This window comes from Oncorhynchus tshawytscha, unplaced genomic scaffold, assembly GCF_018296145.1.
Source record: "Oncorhynchus tshawytscha isolate Ot180627B unplaced genomic scaffold, Otsh_v2.0 Un_contig_210_pilon_pilon, whole genome shotgun sequence".
NCBI lineage: Eukaryota > Metazoa > Chordata > Actinopteri > Salmoniformes > Salmonidae > Oncorhynchus > Oncorhynchus tshawytscha.
Window position 1 is genome coordinate 122,627 of NW_024609700.1, and position 19,592 is coordinate 142,218.

The following is a 19,592-nucleotide window of genomic DNA, read 5'->3' on the forward strand; positions in this document are numbered from 1 at the left end:
GTTGAGGGAATGTGCAACTGGCATTCAATGTTCAGTTCTCTACCATAAGTCGCCTCCACCATAATTTCAGAGAATTTGGCAGTACGTTCAACCTGCCTCAACCGCAAACCACGTCACCCCAGGACCTCCACATCCGGGATCGTCTGAGGGGGTGCTGAGGAGTATTTCTGTCTGCAATAATAATGCCTATTTAAGGTGAACAACTCATTATTGTTGGCTGGGCCTGGCTACCAAGGGTGTAGTTTTATGCCATCCCAAGCCCACCCATGGCTGTGCCCCTGCCCAGTTATGTGAAATCCATAGATTAGGGCCTAATATGTTTATTTCCATTGACTGATTTTCCCTATGAACTGTAACTCAGTAAAAATCTTTGAAATTGTTGCATGTTTGGTGTATATTTTTGTTCAGTGTAAATCAGTGATGGAATTGATATATCTTTCTTCTGACTTATCAGTTGTTCCAGTAACAGCTTTCCTTGTCAACTTTTTTAAAAAACATTTGGAGAGGAATAAAAATCAGTTAGTGATATTTACATTTTATTATTTTACAACACAAATATTGATAACAGCAGGTACATTTTAAGGAGGCAGATAAAGATTGTCTATTATATTGACAAGATATTCAAGTGACTGCTGCCCCTGTCTACGGCCTCATCACCGACCTGCCTCTCCCCGTACCCACCGCAGACTCCCAGGTAAATGCACTACCACAGGTTCATTGAAGTGTAGTTTACCCAGTAGATATCTGGCTAATACCGACATAATACCTACATGTGTAAGTTAAGGAGACTACTTGGCATGCAGTTTAGACGCCCCAAGAGGTTTAATGTAGCAATGTTTCATCAGGACAGACAAATACCCACAGACTGAACCGGTTCTTCTAGTTAGAATCATTGGGGTCATCTATTATACACTGCTCAAAAAAATAAAGGGAACACTTAAACAACACAATGTAACTCCAAGTCAATCACACTTCTGTGAAATCAAACTGTCCACTTAGGAAGCAACACTGATTGACAATAAATTTCACATGCTGTTGTGCAAATGGAATAGGCAACAGGTGGAAATTATAGGCAATTAGCAAGACACCCCCAATAAAGGAGTGGTTCTGCAGGTGGGGACCACAGACCACTTCTCAGTTCCTATACTTCCTGGCTGATGTTTTGGTCACTTTTGAATGCTGGTGGTGCTTTCACTCTAGTGGTAGCATGAGACAGAGTCTGCAACCCACACAAGTGGCTCAGGTAGTGCAGCTCATCCAGGATGGCACATCAATGCGAGATGTGGCAAGAAGGTTTGCTGTGTCTGTCAGCGTAGTGTCCAGAGCATGGAGGCGCTACCAGGAGACAGGCCAGTACATCAGGAGACGTGGAGGAGGCCGTAGGAGGGCAACAACCCAGCAGCAGGACCGCTACCTCTGCCTTTGTGCAAGGAGGAGCAGGAGGAGCACTGCCAGAGCCCTGCAAAATTACCTCCAGCAGGCCACAAATGTGCATATGTCTGCTCAAACGGTCAGAAACAGACTCCATGAGGGTGGTATGAGGGCCCAACGTCCACAGCTTACACAGTTGTACTTACAGCCCAACACCGTGCAGGACGTTTGGAATTTGCTAGGGAACACCAAGATTGGCAAATTCGCCACTGGCGCCCTGTGCTCTTCACAGATGAAAGCAGGTTCACACTGAGCACATGTGACAGACGTGACAGTCTGGAGACGCCGTGGAGAACGTTCTGCTGCCTGCAACATCCTCCAGCATGACCGGTTTGGCAGTGGGTCAGTCATGGTGTGGGGTGGCATTTCTTTGGGTGGCCGCACAGCCCTCCATGTGCTCGCCAGAGGTAGCCTGACTGCCATTAGGTACCGAGATGAGATCCTCAGACCCCTTGTGAGACCATATGCTGGTGCCGTTGGCCCTGGGTTCCTCCTAATGCAAGACCTTATGTACCTTATGTTGCCGGAGTGTGTCAGCAGTTCCTGCAAGAGGAAGGCATTGATGCTATGGACAGGCCCGCCCGTTCTCCAGACCTGAATCCAATTGAGCACATCTGGGACATCATGTCTCGCTCCATCCACCAACGCCACATTGCACCACAGACTGTCCAGGAGTTGGCGGATGCTTTAGTCCAGGTCTGGAAGAAGATCCCTCAGGAGACCATCCGCCACCTTATCAGGAGCATGCCCAGGCGTTGTAGGGAGGTCATACAGGCACGTGGAGGCCACACACACTACTGAGCCTCATTTCGACTTGTTTTAAGGACATTACATCAAAGTTGGATCAGCCTGTAGTGTGGTTTTCCACTTTAATCCAGACCTCCATGGGTTGATAAATTTGATTTCCATTGACACATTTTGTGTGAATTTGTTGTCAGCACATTCAACTATGTAAAGAAAAAAGTATTTAATAAGAATATTTAATTCATTCAGATATAGGATGTGATATAAAATGCTTCGTTGAACAAATTCGACAATTATTTCCTCCATACAAAAATTCCCCACTTTCGTAAACAGATTTCGGGCTGAGTAAAACGTCTCGCTTCGCCTCTTCCTCTGGTATTTATTGCAATTTATACTCCGAGCTGTGAAAGGCAGCAATACGCAACAAAGCGTCTAAGTGTGCCGAAAAACCACACAAAGAAGGAGAATCGATATCCCTGGAAACGGCTAACAATTCTTCAACCATTCCGCCAGTAGATAATTTCCTTCCACTGTCAGGTGTTGAACCACGCTCATCAACTTTTGTATTTGTGTAACTATGTCTTTCGAACATGCCTTTCGTTCTCGTGTTGCCTTCATTATGGAAACCTTGACAGCAACAGCCGTGCAAGACATTTGTCAATTTATGGAAGAAACGTATGCTGCTCTTCGAGTGGAAATGTTGCAAGAACAAAACCGAAGTTCGAGGACAAAATTGCAGGCGATGGAGAATAGCAAGGGGAAAAAAAAGCCTGCGAACAGTATGGAGAGCGTTCAAGAAGACTGTGAGATGAAATATTTACAGATAGTTATGCCTGTTGACTATTTGTCTGTAGGAAGCTAGGAGACAAATAATACACTAGCAGGCTAGCTAACAGTCGCCTGAATGTGCAGCCCCGGAAGGCGCTGTTATTACTGACTGAATATTAGTGCTCCCTGCTGGACCTTATGGCTATAGTCTGTAGGGGGCACCCTACTCCCTCAGTAGTGAAAAGGTGCTTTGCAAATACTATTCTAAATATATGCAATCATGACGAGTGATGGCATATTTCTACTACATGTTTTTGTGAAATCTGAGCCTTATTATCCCTGTATGACCAACATTTTCAGAAAAACTCCATTTGTATGTTTACCCCCCTCATCAGGTTTCAGAAACTTCCCAGTCGTGGAGCAAATCCTCAATGAACAAGAGGCCAATGGTCTTTGGCTAGAAGGTCACCTTACTGTTGAAGACGAAGGTTCACCGTCACTGGTACCAGAGGAAGAACAGCCATTGCAGATTTTTGGTCAGATGACAGACAGGGTGAGTGGAGCTTTGGCTGGCGATTTTTGTAAGGGTAGATATGTCTCACAGAGACGAGGCCCAGACATATTTAATTGAAAACCATGCAAGCTCATGCCCAGCAAAAAATGTGTAGCAGGACTTTAACTGTAAATAGTATATTAAGGCTTTGAATGACCCTTAGATAAATTCAATAGGGCTTTCCGAGTGGCGCGGCGGTGTAAGGCACTGCATCGCAGTGCTAGAGGCGTCACTACAGATCCGGGATCGATCCCGGTCGGCTGCAACTGGGATACCCATGAGGCGGCGCACAATTGGCCCAGCGTCATCTGGGTTAGGGGAGGGTTTGGTTACCGGGATGTCCTTGTCCCATTGTGCTCTAGCGACTCCTGTGGCGGGCCGGGTGCAGGCACGCCGACACGGTCGCAAGTTGGGCGGTGTTTCCTCCGACACATTGGTGTGTCTGGCTTCCGGGTTAAGCGAGCAGTGTGTCAAGAAGCAGTGTGGCTTGGCAGGGTCGTGTTTCACAAGATGCATGGCTCTCGACCTTAGACTCTCCTGAGCCCATACAGGACTTGCAGCGATGGGACAAGACTAACTACCAATTGGATATCACTGAAAAGGGCTAAAAAATATATAGAAAAACTCAAAATACCATCTAGGCTACAGATAAATCTTTTTAAGGGCTGTTTTCAAAGATTCTCATTTAAGCATAAAATATGCCCTTCTAAATATATTTGTTTGTATTAAATATATTCCATGATTTTGGTGTCATTCCCCTGCTGCATTATGTTTTGTAATGGAAACCCCTGCAACAAGATGCTTGTCTAACTGTTGCTGTATGATCTACTCTCTTAAAGGCTGATAAGAGTTAATAACACCATTGGTTGTCTTTTGGAAGGGAGTGGAGACATGTTCAGCACCGCTGGTCATTAAACAGGAGGAAACGGATGATGTCATGGAGTCTCAAGGTCAGTTGAAGCTATTGTATTACATGTTCAAGCTCTGCAGCATGAGTTACAGTGCCTTCAGAAACTATTCAAACCTCTTGACTTATTCCACGTTTTGTTACACCCTGAATTCAAAATGGATTAAATAAAAAATACAAAAATTCTCACCCAATAATGACAAAGTTAAAAACATGTTTTAAGAAATGTTTCCAATTTTGAGCAACTCCCGCCACCGCTTGGCATTGCGCATGGTGATCTTAGGCCTGTGTGTGGCTGCTCGACCACGGAAACCAATTTCACGAATCTCCCGACAAACAGTTTCTGTGCTGACGTTGCTTCCAGAGGCAGTTTGGAACTCATGAGTGTTGCAACCAAGGACAGGCGATTGTTGTGCGCTACGCACTTCAGCGGTCCCATTCTGTGAACTTGTGTGGTCTACCACTTTGTGGCATTGTTGCTCCGAGGACGTTTCCACTTCACAATAGCAGGACTTACCGTTGACTGGGGCAGTTCTTGCAGGAAAAAACATTTTTACGAACTGACTTGATGGTAAGGTGGCATCCTATGACTGGGCCATGTTGAAAGTCACTGAGCTCTTCAGTAAGGCCATTTTACTGCAAATATGGAGATTGCATGGCTGTGTGCTAGTTTTATTTTTTTAAATGTAAAAGAAATTAATAGTTTTTACACCTGTCAGCAACAGGTGTGGCTGAAATTGCAGAATCTGCTAATTTGAAGGGGTGTCCACATATTTTTTGTATACATAATGTACCTGACCTGCCGGCCCTACCTACCTGGCCGACCAGACCCTAAGTCAGTACTTTCAAGGAGCACCTTTGGCGGAAATTACCGCTTTGTGTTATCTTGTGCAGAGCTGACAGACGTTCCCATCTGGATTTGGGTATTTTCTCTTTTTTTCATTGTAGATTTTTTTCAATCTCTGTTAAATTAGATGGGGAGCGGCGGTGAACAGAAATCTTCAAGTCTTTCCACAGATTTTCAATGGGATTCTGGTCTGGCCTTTAGCTGGGCCACTCAATGACTTACATTGGCTGTATACTTGGGTTTGTTCTGTTGGATCGTAAATATTCACACCAGTCTAAGGTCATTTGCACTCTGAAGCAGGTTCCTATCAAGGATTTGTCTGTATTTGACTCCATTCATTGTTCCCTCTGTCCTTACTAGTCTCTCAGTCCCTGCCGCTGAAAAGTGTCCCCATAGTATGATGCTGCCACTACCATGCTTCATGGTAGGGATGGTGTTAGACAGGTGATGAGCTGTGCCTGGTTTTCTCCAGACATAGCTCTTTGCATTCAGCCCAAAGAGTAAAATGTTGGTCTCATCGGACCAAATAATCTTTTTCCTTATGCTCTCTTTCACATGCCTTTTTGTAAACTCCAGCCGTGATGTCATTTGCCTTTTTCTAAGAAGTGGCTTCCGTCTGGCCACTCTTAAATAAAGCCCAGATTGGTGAAGTGCTATAGAGACTGTTCTAGCAGGTTCTCCCATCTCAGCCAAGGAACTCTGTATTTATGTTGATGGTTATTGGTCACCTCCCTGACCAAGGTTCTTCTTGCCCGGTTGCTCAGTTTGGTTGGACAACCAGTTCTTGGCAGAGTCTGGGTAGTTACGTATTTTGTCCATTGCCCAATGATGGAGACCAATGTGCTCTTGACTGTTTCCAACACTGGAAATAGTTTTCTAACCTTACCCAGATATAATTCTTTCAGATCTACATACAGTACCTTGGACATAATGGAATAGTTTATGCTCTGACACGTGCACTTTCCATTGTGGTAACTTTATATAGACGGAGGTGCGTTCAGTGTGTGCCCCCCCCATTTTTTACATTTTTATTATTGAACAGACTTTTGGGGTTTGTTTGTTCCCGTTTCGGTGGGTGTGGTGAGCTTGAAGCAATTAGTGTGGCGTACAGTATTTAAAGGGCAGTGGCCATACTGACGAAGTTCCCCAACCCACAACCAATGACACAGTGCATTCAGAAGTATTCAGACCCCTTGAATTTATCCACATTTTGTTACCTTGCAGCCTTATTCTAAAATGGATTAAGTTGTTTTTTCCCCCTCGTCAATCTACACAACACCCCATAATGGGAATGCAAAAACAGGTTTTATTTTTGTGTAGCAAATGTATTAAACAAAAAACAGATCACATTTACATAAGTATTCAGACCCTATACTCAGTACTTTGTTGACGCACCTTTGGCAAAGATTACAGACTCGAGTCTTATTGACTATGACGCTACAAGCTTGGCAAGCCTGTATTTGGAGTTTCTCCCATTCTCCTCTGCAGATCCTCAAGCTCTGTCAGGTTGGATGTGGAGCATTGCTGCACAGCTATTTTCAGGAGATTTTCGATTGGGTTCTGGCTGGGCCACTCAAGGACATTCAGAGACTTGTCCCGAAGCCACTCAACGTTGTCTTGGCTGTGTGCTTTAGGTCGTTGTCCTACCGGAAGGTGAACTTTCGCTGAGGTCTCGAGCAGGTTTTCATCATGAATTTCTCTGTACTTTGCTCCGTTCAACTTTCCCACAATACTGACTAGTCTCCCTGTCGCTGAAAAACATACCCACAGCATGATGCTGCCACTACCATGCTTTGCCGTAGGGATGGTGCCAGGTTCCCTCCAGACGTGACCCCAAAGAGTTCAATCTTGGTTTCATCAGACCAGAGAAAATTGTTTCTGGCTTTTGGCAAACTCCAAGTGGGCTGTCATGTGCCTTTTTAATGAGAAATGGCTTCCGTCTGTCCACAGTACCATTAAGGCCTGATTGGTGGAGTGCTGCAGAGATGGTTGTCCTTCTGGAAGGTTATCCCATCTCCACAAAGGAACTTTGGAGCTCTGTCCGAGTGATCATCGGGTTCTTGTTCACCTCCCTGACCAAGGCCCTTCTCCCCTGATTGCTCAGTTTGGCCTGGCAGCCAGCTCTAGGAAGACTCTTGGTGGTTCCAAACATCATACATTTAAGAATGATGGAAGCCATGTGTTCTTGGGGACCTTCATTGCTGCAGAAATGTTTTGGTACCCTTCTCCAGATCTGTGCCTCAACACAATCCTGTCTCTGAGCTCTACGGACAATTCCTTTGACCTCATGGCTTGGTTTTTGCTCTTACATGCACTGTCATCTATGGGACCTTTTATATAGACAGGTGTATGTATGCCTTTCCAAATCTTGTCCAAGCAATTGAATTTACCACAGGTTGACTCCAATCAAGTTGTAGAAACATCAAGGATGATCAATGGAAACAGGATGCACCTGAGCTCAATTTTGAGTTTCATAGCAAAGGGTGTGAAAGTTATTTCATTTTCAATAAATGTGCAAAAATGTATAAAAACATTTTCACTTTGTCATTATGGCGTATTGTGTAGATGGGTGAGAACAAATATTTCATCCATTTTGAATTCGGCAACGAAATGTGGAATAAGTCAAGGGGTATGAATACTTCCTGAAGGCACTGTATGCTCTTAGCTTCTAATGGACAATATGACGAGTCACTGTGAAGCAAACCTGTAAAATGTATTGTTGGTGACTGCCTTTCCAGGTTACAGCGGGTGGATGCCAGAGACTCACAAGGCCAACCAGAATATCATAGGAAAAAGTGATGAGGAAGAGAGAAGTCAAGCCTCTAGGGGATCCAAAGAACTTGGACTCGACGACTTTAAGAAAGAACAGAGTCTGTTGCTGGTGTTAATTGTGGATGCTGCAGCACCTACAAAGAGGAAGAAATATAACATAAGATACACCGGTAAAATATGTGGAAAGACTGGGACCAAGAAAGGCAGAATGACAAGTCACTTGATAACACACAAAGGGACTTCTAGTTGTGATATTTGTGGTGACAAATTCAAGCATCAGAATGGCTTGACAAAGCACAAGCTACTCAAACACAGTGTGAAAACCTACAGTTGCTTTGTGTGCGGAAAGATGTTTTTATAGTCTAAAATACGTGACTACCATGAGCGCATACACGTTGGAGAAGACTACTGGTGCGCGGACTGTGGCAAGACGTTCAAGGAGCGCCAGGAGCGCGACATGCACGAGTGCATTGTTTGCAAGGGAGACCGGCCCTACAGCTGCTCCGAGTGCAACAAGGACTTTGAAAGGCAGTACCATCTCAAACAACACCAGCTGGAAAAACACTCTCTAATGGTCGAACCAGAACCTGAGTCCAAGGACATTGAGGACCAACAGAGTCAGTTTGAGTCAGCTGAGAGTTCTGAGGCACCCATAAGGAATGAACCGATACAATACACTTGTGAAATATGTGGAACAACTTGGGCGGCTCAAAATAGCATGCGCTCTCACATGTTTATACATAGAAAAATACAAAGGAAACACTATACCTGCGACGTCTGTGGCAAGGTATTTAGGCTCAAATCACCTTTCACCAAACATCAGCTCAGACACAAGGTAGACCTGCCCTTTAGCTGCTCAGAGTGCAACCGGGACTTTAAAAGTCAGTACCAGCTTGAAAAGCACCCTCTAAAGGTGGAGCAGCCATGTTCTGATCTTGTATGGACAGCGACCTGAAGGCCTTTGGTTGGTAAGTTCAGGTCCCACAACCTGAGTTGAACAATGATCGTGGTGATTATGTCTAACGTGCGTTCTGTCTGAGAATGTCAGCTACCATTTATGCTCTTCACTGAACATGACCCAAATAAAATGGCTGTAATTGAATGAACATTTTTAAGTGTAAGAATTTATGGTTTAAATGTCTCATTTTTTCCCTCATATTTTTGGCTTTGGCAAAATTGGATTTTTCCTTTTGTTTGAAAAGCATGATTTAGGCTTCATCATTGTTAAGTAGCTTGTCGTATTTGAATAAAAACATATCCAGACTTACGTTTCCATTTTATAAACAGGGCAACTATGGAATGAGTGAGCGATTACTGATTTGTAAATACAGAGCAACTTTCTCCACCTGGAACTGAATGTGTTTACTTCTGTGACATGGTGAGTTCTCCTATAGAGGGAGGCGGAATCCGAGTAGAACAGCATCCTAAATCAATTGGGTCGATAAACTGGTATTTACGGTAGACCAACGTCATGACCTCTGCCACCCGGAAGTAAACAATGACACGTTAACGGCTAGCGAGCTGAACACAAACAATATCGCCGAAGATTTTCACATAAATGTAGTTAGTGCTTTTTGATGACATGGTACTTTTACTCTACAAACCATTCATCCAATACACTTAATGTGTAAGCTTTGAGTGAAATAACGTTATGCGATAATGTCGAATTCTGTACCTTTTCACTCTCAGCTCGCCTCCATCATGGAGGTATTGGCTAACGCGGCAGTGGCAGAAATCTGCCAACTTGTAGACGATGGCTATGCCGTGTTGCGCCTTGAAATATCGAGAACTCAGAGCGAAAACCAGGCTTTGAAGAACAAACTACACCTGGTGGAGGTTCGTTCTAGGGAACGATCTGTCAAAAGAAACATCGTACCCCCATTGTCGAGCTGTTTTGGCGCGCAAGGAACAGGTGAGTTTCTATAGTTTACCAATGCAATGATAGACATGAGTTTTTGTGCAGGAAATATTATTTGTGGACGGCATGTTCTCAATGCCGTGCATGTCATGAATCTATTGTTTTTCCACTCCGATATAGATCAAGTCGAAGAGAAGCAGTCCCCCAGTGTAAGGAGAAATGGAGGATCCGTGGTGTTGGGGAACAGGAGCACTAGGACTGTCAGTGAAGAGGTTAATGGATTCTAAGTTACATATCTGATATAGTTGCAGACCAATATATCAGCACTCTTGCACTTTTCTTAAAAAGTTCCTCATTTGTTAAATAAGTACTTTGATCACCAGATTTTCCACATGGCTTATTTTTGTACATTTAAGTTGAACATTTTAATTTAAAAAAGTAAAGGCGATGGCATGGTGACAATTATTGGCACCCCGGAGCTAGTACTTGGTTGCACAGCCTTTAGCCAAGATAACTGGAGACAAGCGCTTCGTGTAGCCATCAATGAGCTTTCCACACCTTTCTACTGACAATTTGGCTCACTTTTCAGCCATGAATTGCTATAATTGTTTAATATTGGAGGGATGCCATCAACTGCTGTTTTTAGATCTCGCCTTAGGTTTTTGAGGTGATTCAGATCTGGACTTTGCTGGCCACTCCAGAACACTCCAGCCTCTCTTCTTAACCATTCCTGGTTGCTTTTGTGTGTGTTTGGGCTTGTTGTCCTGCTGGAAGACCTATAACCTTCAACAGAGACCCAGACCCAGTTTTTGGACACTGGGTTTAACATTAGACTACAAAACACCTGAATCTGCTGATGTCATGATGGCTTGCGCACTACCAGAGGTAGGGAGGGTGTTATTTTCATTGAATGCTTAATTTGGTTGTCAGTAAACACAGAGCTGATCTGTATTGCCAAAAAGTTCTTTTTTTTTTATTGGTCAATAGAACATTTGGGTGGATTTTGGTAAGTTAAATCAGGCATTTTGTGTCTCCTTCAGCAGTGTGATCGTCGTATGTCTACCAAAAACCAAACAAAGCATTCAAAGAAAATAACACCCTCCCCACAATCAATTATGGGGGCCGTTTGACAATACTGTGGGGTTAATTTGCTGCTTCTGGTACTGGGGGCCTTAAATGTTTGCAAGACATTATCAAGGTGTTTTGGAATGCAATGTTCAACTCAGTGTCTCTGTTGAAGGTCCTCTTCCAGTAGGACAACAACCTCAAACACACACAAAAAAAGCACCCTGGAATGCTTCAAGAAGAAGCGCTGGACTGTTCTGGAGTGGCCAATGAAACTTAAGTTTACAAAAATAACATTGCAGAATCAATGTTGAAAATCCAATAAGGTGTGGTGACCAAAAGTTAGACACAAATGTATTTCAATTTATTTTAGAATAAATGGGGAATTATTTAAGAGCGCACTCCAACTGTACTTATAGACTGTGGTTATTCCTGGAGTGAACTTGAGGATACAGCAGGACAGTTAGAGTTCAGTCCAATTCCTCCTCTTGTTTTGCAGAACCTTGACACGACTGAGCATCCTGAGGTAGTGGTTGTAAAAGAAGAGAAATTGGAAGAGGAGCTGAGAGACTGTGGCTCAAAGCACAACCAGCAACCCAGGAGACTGGGTAGGTACCACACTTACCAATAGGATGGGGCCATAATGGTCTAGTTACAAAAAGTATACAATCGCATCATGAAATTATTGTTATCTTCTCTCTCTCTCATTCTTGTCCTCAGTTAGTGTGTCTCGGTCTCTTGTTGCTGTGAACGATCAAATCCTGAATGCAGAAACGTCACCTGTGGAGGTAGCTGAGGAGAAGCGGGATGGCGACAACCAGAGGCTCCAACAGACCACGAACGGACACAGCACGGCAAGCCAGCACACACACAGCTCGGACTGTGTGACATATCAGAGAGAGAGTCATACAGCAGCTGGCCTCTCTCGCATAGAGGATGGTAGAGACATGCTTGATCCATCTTGTTCTTATTTGGTGGAAACGGACTCTACTAAGCCACTTGATGCCCAACCGCCCTTGACTCCGAGTGGGGTCACAACCTTGTGTGACAGTATGGCTTCCTCTGCCTCACTGGGCTGGAAGCAGGAGGCCGGAGGAGTTGACACTCTTAAAATGGAGGCAGGAATGCCCTCCTGGACCAAAGGGAGGGATATTGGAATGGGCCTGGCTGCTCAGTGTGGAGTTGACGTCCCTGGGAAAAACAGGGAGGGTATTCAGCTGGGGAACGGCACAAACGTCTGTCCTCAGAGCAACGTTAACTTAAGGGAGAGCGAGTCACCGGAAGGGCGCAGGTCCAGCGAACCGGATGTAAAAGGATTCGATACCTCCTTAGACTATTTTTTCTCTCCGTCGGAAATGGCCGGGATACAGACTCACCACCGAGGAGATGGCGCTGGAGGCGAGGAGCTGACCTCTTGTCCGTATCCCGGCGACGATGGTTTCGTCAGCCCTTCAAACTCGACACAAGGGGTCCTCCCCTTCTCAAACAGACTGGTCAACTGCCAGGAATGTGGACGGCTGTTCTCCAACTCGCTAGACCTCGCACTGCATCAAAGAATTCACATGGGGGAGAAACTCTTCAGCTGCGCCCAGTGTGACAAGCAGTTCCTCCACCTGCACCAGCTCAAGACCCACCAGAGAATACACACCAGGGAGAAACCCTTTAGCTGTTCCCAATGCGGGAAGCGCTTCTCCCAGTCCAGCCACATCAAGAGACACATGAGTGTTCACACAGGAGAAAAGCGGTTTGGCTGCAGCGTATGCGGCAAGAGGTTTTCACAATCCTGTAGCCTCAAAGTGCACCAGAGCGTCCACACCGGAGAGAGACCGTTCAGCTGCACTCAGTGCGGGAAGAGTTTCTCTGTGCTCGGGAACCTAATGAGGCACCAGAGTGTCCACAGAAGAACGCAGGATTAAGTCTTGAATAATTAATGGACACTGCATTCTGTTTATATCGTGTTGGTAAAATATTGATATAATGCATTTTGTACATCGTGCACGGTAAACATTGTTTTGTAATAATATCCTGATGTAAACTTTTCTTGGTGTGATGTGAACATATTAAAATATTACCCCTGAAAATGAATGTGGAGTTATCATGCTTGTTCAGTGCATTGAATGAAAAACTGCTCCAAGTCACTAAATGATGAGCCTATTGCTATTAAACCTACTACTTCATCAAAGGCTGCTCTGCAAACGTGGGTTGTCAAGATTTATTCCAATTTTTGGGGGTAAGGCTATTATGTGTAACAATTAAAAATTCTATGAAAAATATTGGTTGTGTGTGTCCGCTCTCGTGCAGTGTAATGTTTTGTTTAGAATAGTTGTTTTAGTCCTGTCTCTACTTTCAAACTCAGAAGGTGGCGGTAATGTGCTAATCCAGTCAAACGAGAAGAGCGCACGTCATCAACAGGCGACACGATAGCATCCTTCTAGACCCGAAGCAGTATCGTTATTCAACAATAACAAGCTAGGGCTTTACATAAGTATTCAAACTAGTATAATCATCCGACATTTTTAAGCAACGATAGGCAATTTGGCTTAAGTATTTCGGTTGTAGATTAAACCAGTGCATGAAGAGCAGAAATGGCAACAATGGCGGACTGTGTTGGTTATCAATTGCAAATAGCTTCGATAATGGAGGTGCTAGCCAATTCGGCGGTGGTCGAGATCTGCAAAATTGTTGATGATGGTTATTCCTCTCTGCGTTCCCAAATGGAGCAGGAAAGAGTGCAAATTGAGAGGGAGAGAGAGCAAACCGAGAAAGAGAAATATGTGCTCCGACGAAAATTACGCGAAATGGACGTGAAGATGCGGAGCTATGAGCGAAGACTCAGAAGACGCGATCTACGGAATGAAATGCATGCAGTTAATTTGAGACCACATGAAGGTACCGACAGCCTATTATTATTTATATATATATAAACGGGTTATAAACAGGGCTGGGTTTCTAAATGCAATCCGTTAGTTACCTGTCAAATTGTAATCAGTAATGTTTGGCTTGCCCAAACTCCCGAACGTAATCTGATTACTTTCCCTTTAAGAGGCATTAGAAGGTAAAAATGAATATTACCAATTGAACGACAGCTATTGCGGGATACATCAATGTTCGCGTTTACATAGATGGCCATAAATCGATGTTGCATTTTACTGTATGGGTTGGCTTTGTAGGCTTCTTCGAACCCATTACTTTCTACTACAGATAATAATACAATTAGGTTATCTTTACATCAACAAAGTCTGTCCGATTTCCAGTCATTCCAATTAATTGAATACCCCATGATCTTGAAGAAATATATATTAGCCAAATTATTTTACCGGAGCATAACCCAAAAACGAAAGATTTATAAACCTACTTTGTTGTTTATCTTGTCATGGAGGACAGATCGGCCTCATTGCTTCGAGTTGAAAAATAAATGCTGCTCTCATGGAATGGCATGCATTGAGCACTACCGAAAAGTACCGTTTGCTTAAGAAAAATGAATGACATATGCTGCATTTGCTATATGCCTAATGTTTATGTTTTTGTTGCTGACGCTTTGATATTTCCATAATTTGCATCTATCAAAAGTGCGCGAGTTTGAGTTTGTGTCTGTTAGGTAAATGGATTCCCATACAAAACAAGATTTTAGTTTTGAAACGGCAGTAAAAGTGCAGTCGACTGGTATTTTGGACTGCAAAATTACTGCAGTAAAAAAATACTGTCCTTTTGAACGAAGTATTTGCGACATACTGCAGTTTATACTTCCCTCTGACTGCAATCTTTTTTTGTGAGGGCAATTTTTGGGAATCAGCACAAATTAGATTGAGCAATAAAAGCCCCACTCGTGGACTTCTTAAATTAAACTTGTGTTTGACAGTATGGAGCACAATAACACGGAGGAGTGTCGAAGGGAGGAACTCCCTCAAACTGTTATTCCATAGGGTGGGATCAACATTATGCAGCTGTTGCGAGAGTGCATACTTCACTGGCTGTACAATTAAACCAGTATTGGGATAAAGTACACACAGTGTCAGTGCCTTCAGAAAGTATTTGCACCCCTCGACTTTGTTGTGTTACAGCCTGAATTCGGAATGGATTAAATGTTTTTTTCTCACCCATCTACACACATCACACCAGAATGACAAAGTGAAAACATGTTTTTAGAAATGTTTGCACATTTACTGAAAATTAAATACAGATATTTAATTGACATTAAGTATTCACGCCCTGAGTCAATACTTTGTAGAAGCAACTTTGGCAGCGTTTACAGAGGTGTCTTTCTGAGTTCGTTTCTAAGAGCTTTCTACACCTGGATTATGCAACATTTGCCACTTATTATTTTAAAAATTCTTCAAGCTCTGTCAAATCGGCCATTGTCCTGCTGAAAGGTGAATTCATCTCCCAGTGTCTGGTGGAAAGCAGGCTGAACCAGGTTTTCCGCTAGGATTTTGCCTATACTTAGCTCCATTCAGATACTTTTTATCCTTAAAAACTACCCAATCCTTAATGATTACAAGCATACCCATAACATGATTCAGTCATCACTATGCTTGAGAATATGAAGTTGTGTACTCAGTAATGTTTTGTTTTGGATTTGCCCCAAAAAGTGAATTACTTTGCCACATTTTTTGCAGTATTACTTTAGTGCCTTGTTGCAAACAGGATGCATGTTTTGGAATGTGTTTTATTATGTACAGGCTTCCTTCTTTTCACTGTCAATTAGGCTAGTAGTTGTTCATCCCTCCTCCGTTTTCTCCTATCACAGCCATTAAACTTGAACTGTTTTAAAAAAGTCACCATTGGCCTCATGGTGAAATCCCTGAGGGGTTTCCTTCCTTTCCGGCAAACGGAGTTAGGAAGGACACCTGTATCTTTGTAGTGACTGGGTTTATTCATACACCATGTAATTGTAATTAATTAATAACTTCACCGTGCTCAAAGGGATATATTCAATGTCTTTTCATGTTTTATTCATTTGTAAACATTTTTAAAAACATTTTTCCACTTTGACATTTGGGATATTATGTGTAGGCCAGTGAACAAAATCTCAATTGAATACATTTTAAATTCAGAATGTAGCACAACAAAATCTGGAAAAGGTCAGGTGTGAAGGTGTGAATACTTTTTGAATGAATTGTACACATTTGTGAACAACCATCAACCACAATCTGGCAAAGGTGCAAATGGCTAAATGAGATACCAGCAGTGTGATTCACATCAATGCGCTATGTAGATATCAATAGTAGGTGATATCCGTATTGTCCGTAGGCTACAACACCACTGCTGTCATCCTAACCTCCAAGTGTTTATTCAAGTTGGATTATCTTTGGATGACGACAGCAGTCGCACCATTGGAAGACATAGCTTGGACTGTAGCCTACAAAAGCCTATTCCTGCTCTTTTCCAGCAATCCATCAAACACCTTGGGTGTGACATCATAGTGGTCTCTGACATCATAGTGGTCTCTGACATCATAGTGGTCTCTGACATCATAGTGGTCTCTGACTTGTGGTCAGACTCACTCAGGTGAAACAAACTTAACTTGCGCCTTTTTTCAATGCTGATTTGAATATCATCGAGAAAACAGAAACATTCACGCAAACATCGTTTCTGAATTTAAAGGTAATCCTAGGAGTAATCCTAGTTTTTCAAAAGTATCTGTTATCTAATTACAATAATCCGTTACTCCCCTACCCTGGTTATACATGTTTTCCTGTCAGCCAGGACCTGTTTCACTAAGCATATCAGAATATGAGTGCTGATTTAGCATCAATTTAGCCTTTTAACCTGAATCATAATTTAATAAGAGCAGGGCACCTGATGGGCAGGGCACCTGATGAGCAGGGCACCTGATGCTAGATCATCACTCCTACTCTGAGACACTTTGTGGATATGTGCCCAGATCTTCATACAATGATCCTAATAATGACAATGCTTCGTAGTTTCAGTGTCTTCAATTGCCATGCCAGTGAGTAATGACCAGGCCCGAGGCCCCCTGGCTACAATCGAGGACCATTCACAATACCACCACATGCCTCAGGTGTGTTTTTGCTGTCAAAATGAACGTAAATGACATGGAATAGGCTGAAACGTAATCTGTATTTTTCTATTTTATTTACAGGAAGACAGAACTGCATTGTCCCTAATCAAGCAGGAAAGAGTGGACAGCTGTGGCGTGGACCTGAAGGTAGAACAAAACATCCGCTCAGAGAGTAGACCCACTGGTAAGTTTCAGTGCAGATATAGATTACTTAGAACACTTTTTTATTTACAATCCACTCACTGTTGAAATACCCAACACACAGGCTACTACTGGCCTTAACTGAAGACATCAACTCTTAGCCCTTAACTGAAGACATCAACTCTTAGCCCTTAACTGAAGACATCAACTCTTAGGACTTGTGCTGTGTTTAAAGGCAACCTATTGTATATGATTAGGAATGTCTGATCATTGTGTTGATTACTCCTTTTTCATCCTTGATGGTAGTTCCAGAACCCAACGACGATGACAGCGAGAGCCATAACATGGCTGACACTCACAGCTCGCCCACTGCAGCCACAGAGGACCCCACTGAGCCCACTAGGACCAGTGGATCCGAAGCTAACCTCAAGTCAGAGATGGGGACAGAGGGTGTGAACCAGAGACCCCAGCAGCCAACAGGACCAGATCTCAGCACAGAGATACTGAATAGCCCTGGTTTGGATCTGGCTCTGATGCAGGAGAGGGTCCTGGGGCATCTGGGGCTTTCTTTGGCCCAGGCAGCAGCCGCAAACGCAGAGGCTGCTGGGCATCCATCTTGCTCCTACCAAACCCAGGCTGACGTAGAGAGCCAGTCTAGACAGTTCCCCGGCAGTGATATGGGCGTCTTCGCCCCCTTTGACATGACAGCTCCTCCTCCTCCCGCACCGCCAGTGAATCAGAGGCAGCCGCATGGAGCCACAACGACGAACGAGCCAATGGGCTGTAACTTCTGCGGCCGCATCTTCCACAGCCAGGCGTCCCTGGAGGTGCACCAGAGGGTCCACACGGGACAGCGGCCGTTCAGCTGCCCACACTGCGGCAAGTCATTTGCGCAGCCCAACAACCTCCGGGTGCACCTGCTAATCCACAGTGGCGAGAGGCGGTACCGGTGCTCGATCTGCGGGAAGAGTTTCATTTCGTCAAGTCACCTTAAGAGACACAGGACCGTTCACACCCAGGAGAAACCCTACATCTGCTCTCGGTGCGGCCAGTCCTTCACTCAACTCTGCAGCGTCCGGAGACACAGACAGCAGTCGCGGTGCGGAGAGCCGCCTCACGCTCAAAACGAACTTTCTGCTTGACTGTAGAAAAGGTGTTGTACAGTACGTGTGTGTGTTAGCTGTATCTGAAGTGATTTACAATAGCTATAGGTTTCCTGATCAAAACGTTTCGCCTTTTAGTCTCTTGGATGATAGGTCCACAGATAGAAGTTGAGAAATGTATGTTGTTAACTCTAAATTCATATTTACCTAAAGATGACACTGTCATTAGCTTTATGTGACTGTTTAGTACAATACATCCCGTCTTACCTTGGTCATAAGGTAAAATGGGGTTGTCCCTGGGAAAGGCTTGTTTTTAGAGTAGTACTTTATTGATCCCAACTTGGGACATGGTTTTATTTTACCACTAGAAGAAGTCCAGGAGGACGAAGCAGGACATTACGGAGCCAGTGGATTGGACTGAGCCCTCGTCTGGCATGGCTGACTTCACTGTGTGACTGAATCACAGGGATGAACGATGCAACTAATAAAAAGTTTTCCTGCATGTTTTGAAGGAGTTTGCTGACAGGGTCATTTGAGACCAATGCACGTTCACGTGCTAGTCGGAACTAGGAAACGCTGAAATTAATGACTTGCTAATTGGCTCTAGTTATCATAGGTGTTTATACACTTGCTGCGCTGAACCAGTTAGCAAGTCGGAAATGTTTAAGTTCCGACCAGCACATGAACGCGGCAATACTGAGGTATAACACAGGTGAGAAGCAGTTTACACAGGCAACCCAATTCTGATATTTTTCTCCAAATTGGTCTTTTGACCAATCACATGAGATCTTTTCACATCCAATCTTTTTCAGAGCCGATCTGATTTGTTAAAAGACCAATTAGTTGGGGGAAAAAGATCTGAATTAGGCTGCCTGTGTAAACACAGCCGTTGAAATGCACAGTGCGCGGACAGTTTACACAATCAGGTATCGCAAGAGAAGGGTTAATACATGACAGAGGAAGTGAAGGTTTATGCTGTCAAATCAAATAAATGTCAATTAAATTAATGGGGAATTGCCCCCTGGATAGCTTTTTTCTGCAGTATTTGTATTAATTGCTTACACCAATCACTTATATCTGCTTCCTTGTAAGTAATCACAGCTCTCCAATTGGTTGGATTGGTTATACATATCCAATCAATTGTCTATATATACACACACACACACTGTATGTGCTAACCTCAAGAAACAAGAATGGATGCATTACTTAACCAAATCCCTATCGCGGAAATTCAGCATTACAGTGTGATTGAAATGTAAAGGTTGATGTTCCCGCGTTAATGGAGACTGCATTCACTGTAAACGTTGCAGATGTCGGCGCAATATGAAATCCCATTTTTCACACGCTATCTGTAATGCTTCAGCAATCCAGATTGAATAGA

The 19,592-nt window shown here is 43.7% G+C and overlaps 3 protein-coding genes across 4 annotated transcripts; all 3 read left to right on the top strand.

The window, feature by feature from the left end:
• The first annotated feature begins 2,380 nt into the window (after window positions 1–2,380).
• Window positions 2,381–9,285, top strand: LOC112239476 (zinc finger protein 200-like). Its single transcript, XM_042317026.1, has 4 exons — window positions 2,381–2,978; window positions 3,339–3,496; window positions 4,377–4,446; window positions 7,989–9,285. The coding sequence occupies exons 1-4, from the start codon at window positions 2,753–2,755 to the stop codon at window positions 8,381–8,383; spliced, it is 849 nt and encodes a 282-aa protein (XP_042172960.1). The 5' UTR covers window positions 2,381–2,752; the 3' UTR covers window positions 8,384–9,285.
• Window positions 9,286–9,472: 187 nt separating this feature from the next.
• LOC112242272 (zinc finger protein 696) lies at window positions 9,473–13,030 on the top strand. The gene is made up of 4 exons (XM_042317023.1): window positions 9,473–9,934; window positions 10,061–10,152; window positions 11,445–11,553; window positions 11,666–13,030. Exons 1-4 carry the CDS (start codon window positions 9,682–9,684, stop codon window positions 12,859–12,861), a joined length of 1,650 nt encoding a protein of 549 aa, XP_042172957.1. The 5' UTR covers window positions 9,473–9,681; the 3' UTR covers window positions 12,862–13,030.
• Window positions 13,031–13,306: 276 nt separating this feature from the next.
• Window positions 13,307–19,245, top strand: LOC112239473 (zinc finger protein 629). Of its 2 annotated transcripts, XM_042317024.1 has the most exons (4): window positions 13,311–13,834; window positions 16,870–16,967; window positions 17,049–17,151; window positions 17,415–19,245. In XM_042317024.1, the coding sequence occupies exons 1-4, from the start codon at window positions 13,531–13,533 to the stop codon at window positions 18,248–18,250; spliced, it is 1,341 nt and encodes a 446-aa protein (XP_042172958.1). In that variant the 5' UTR covers window positions 13,311–13,530; the 3' UTR covers window positions 18,251–19,245. The 2 variants fall into 2 exon arrangements, with proteins under 2 accessions (XP_042172959.1, XP_042172958.1); XM_042317025.1 differs by lacking the exon at window positions 16,870–16,967 and having other exon boundaries at window positions 13,307–13,834.
• The last annotated feature ends 347 nt before the right edge of the window (window positions 19,246–19,592 follow it).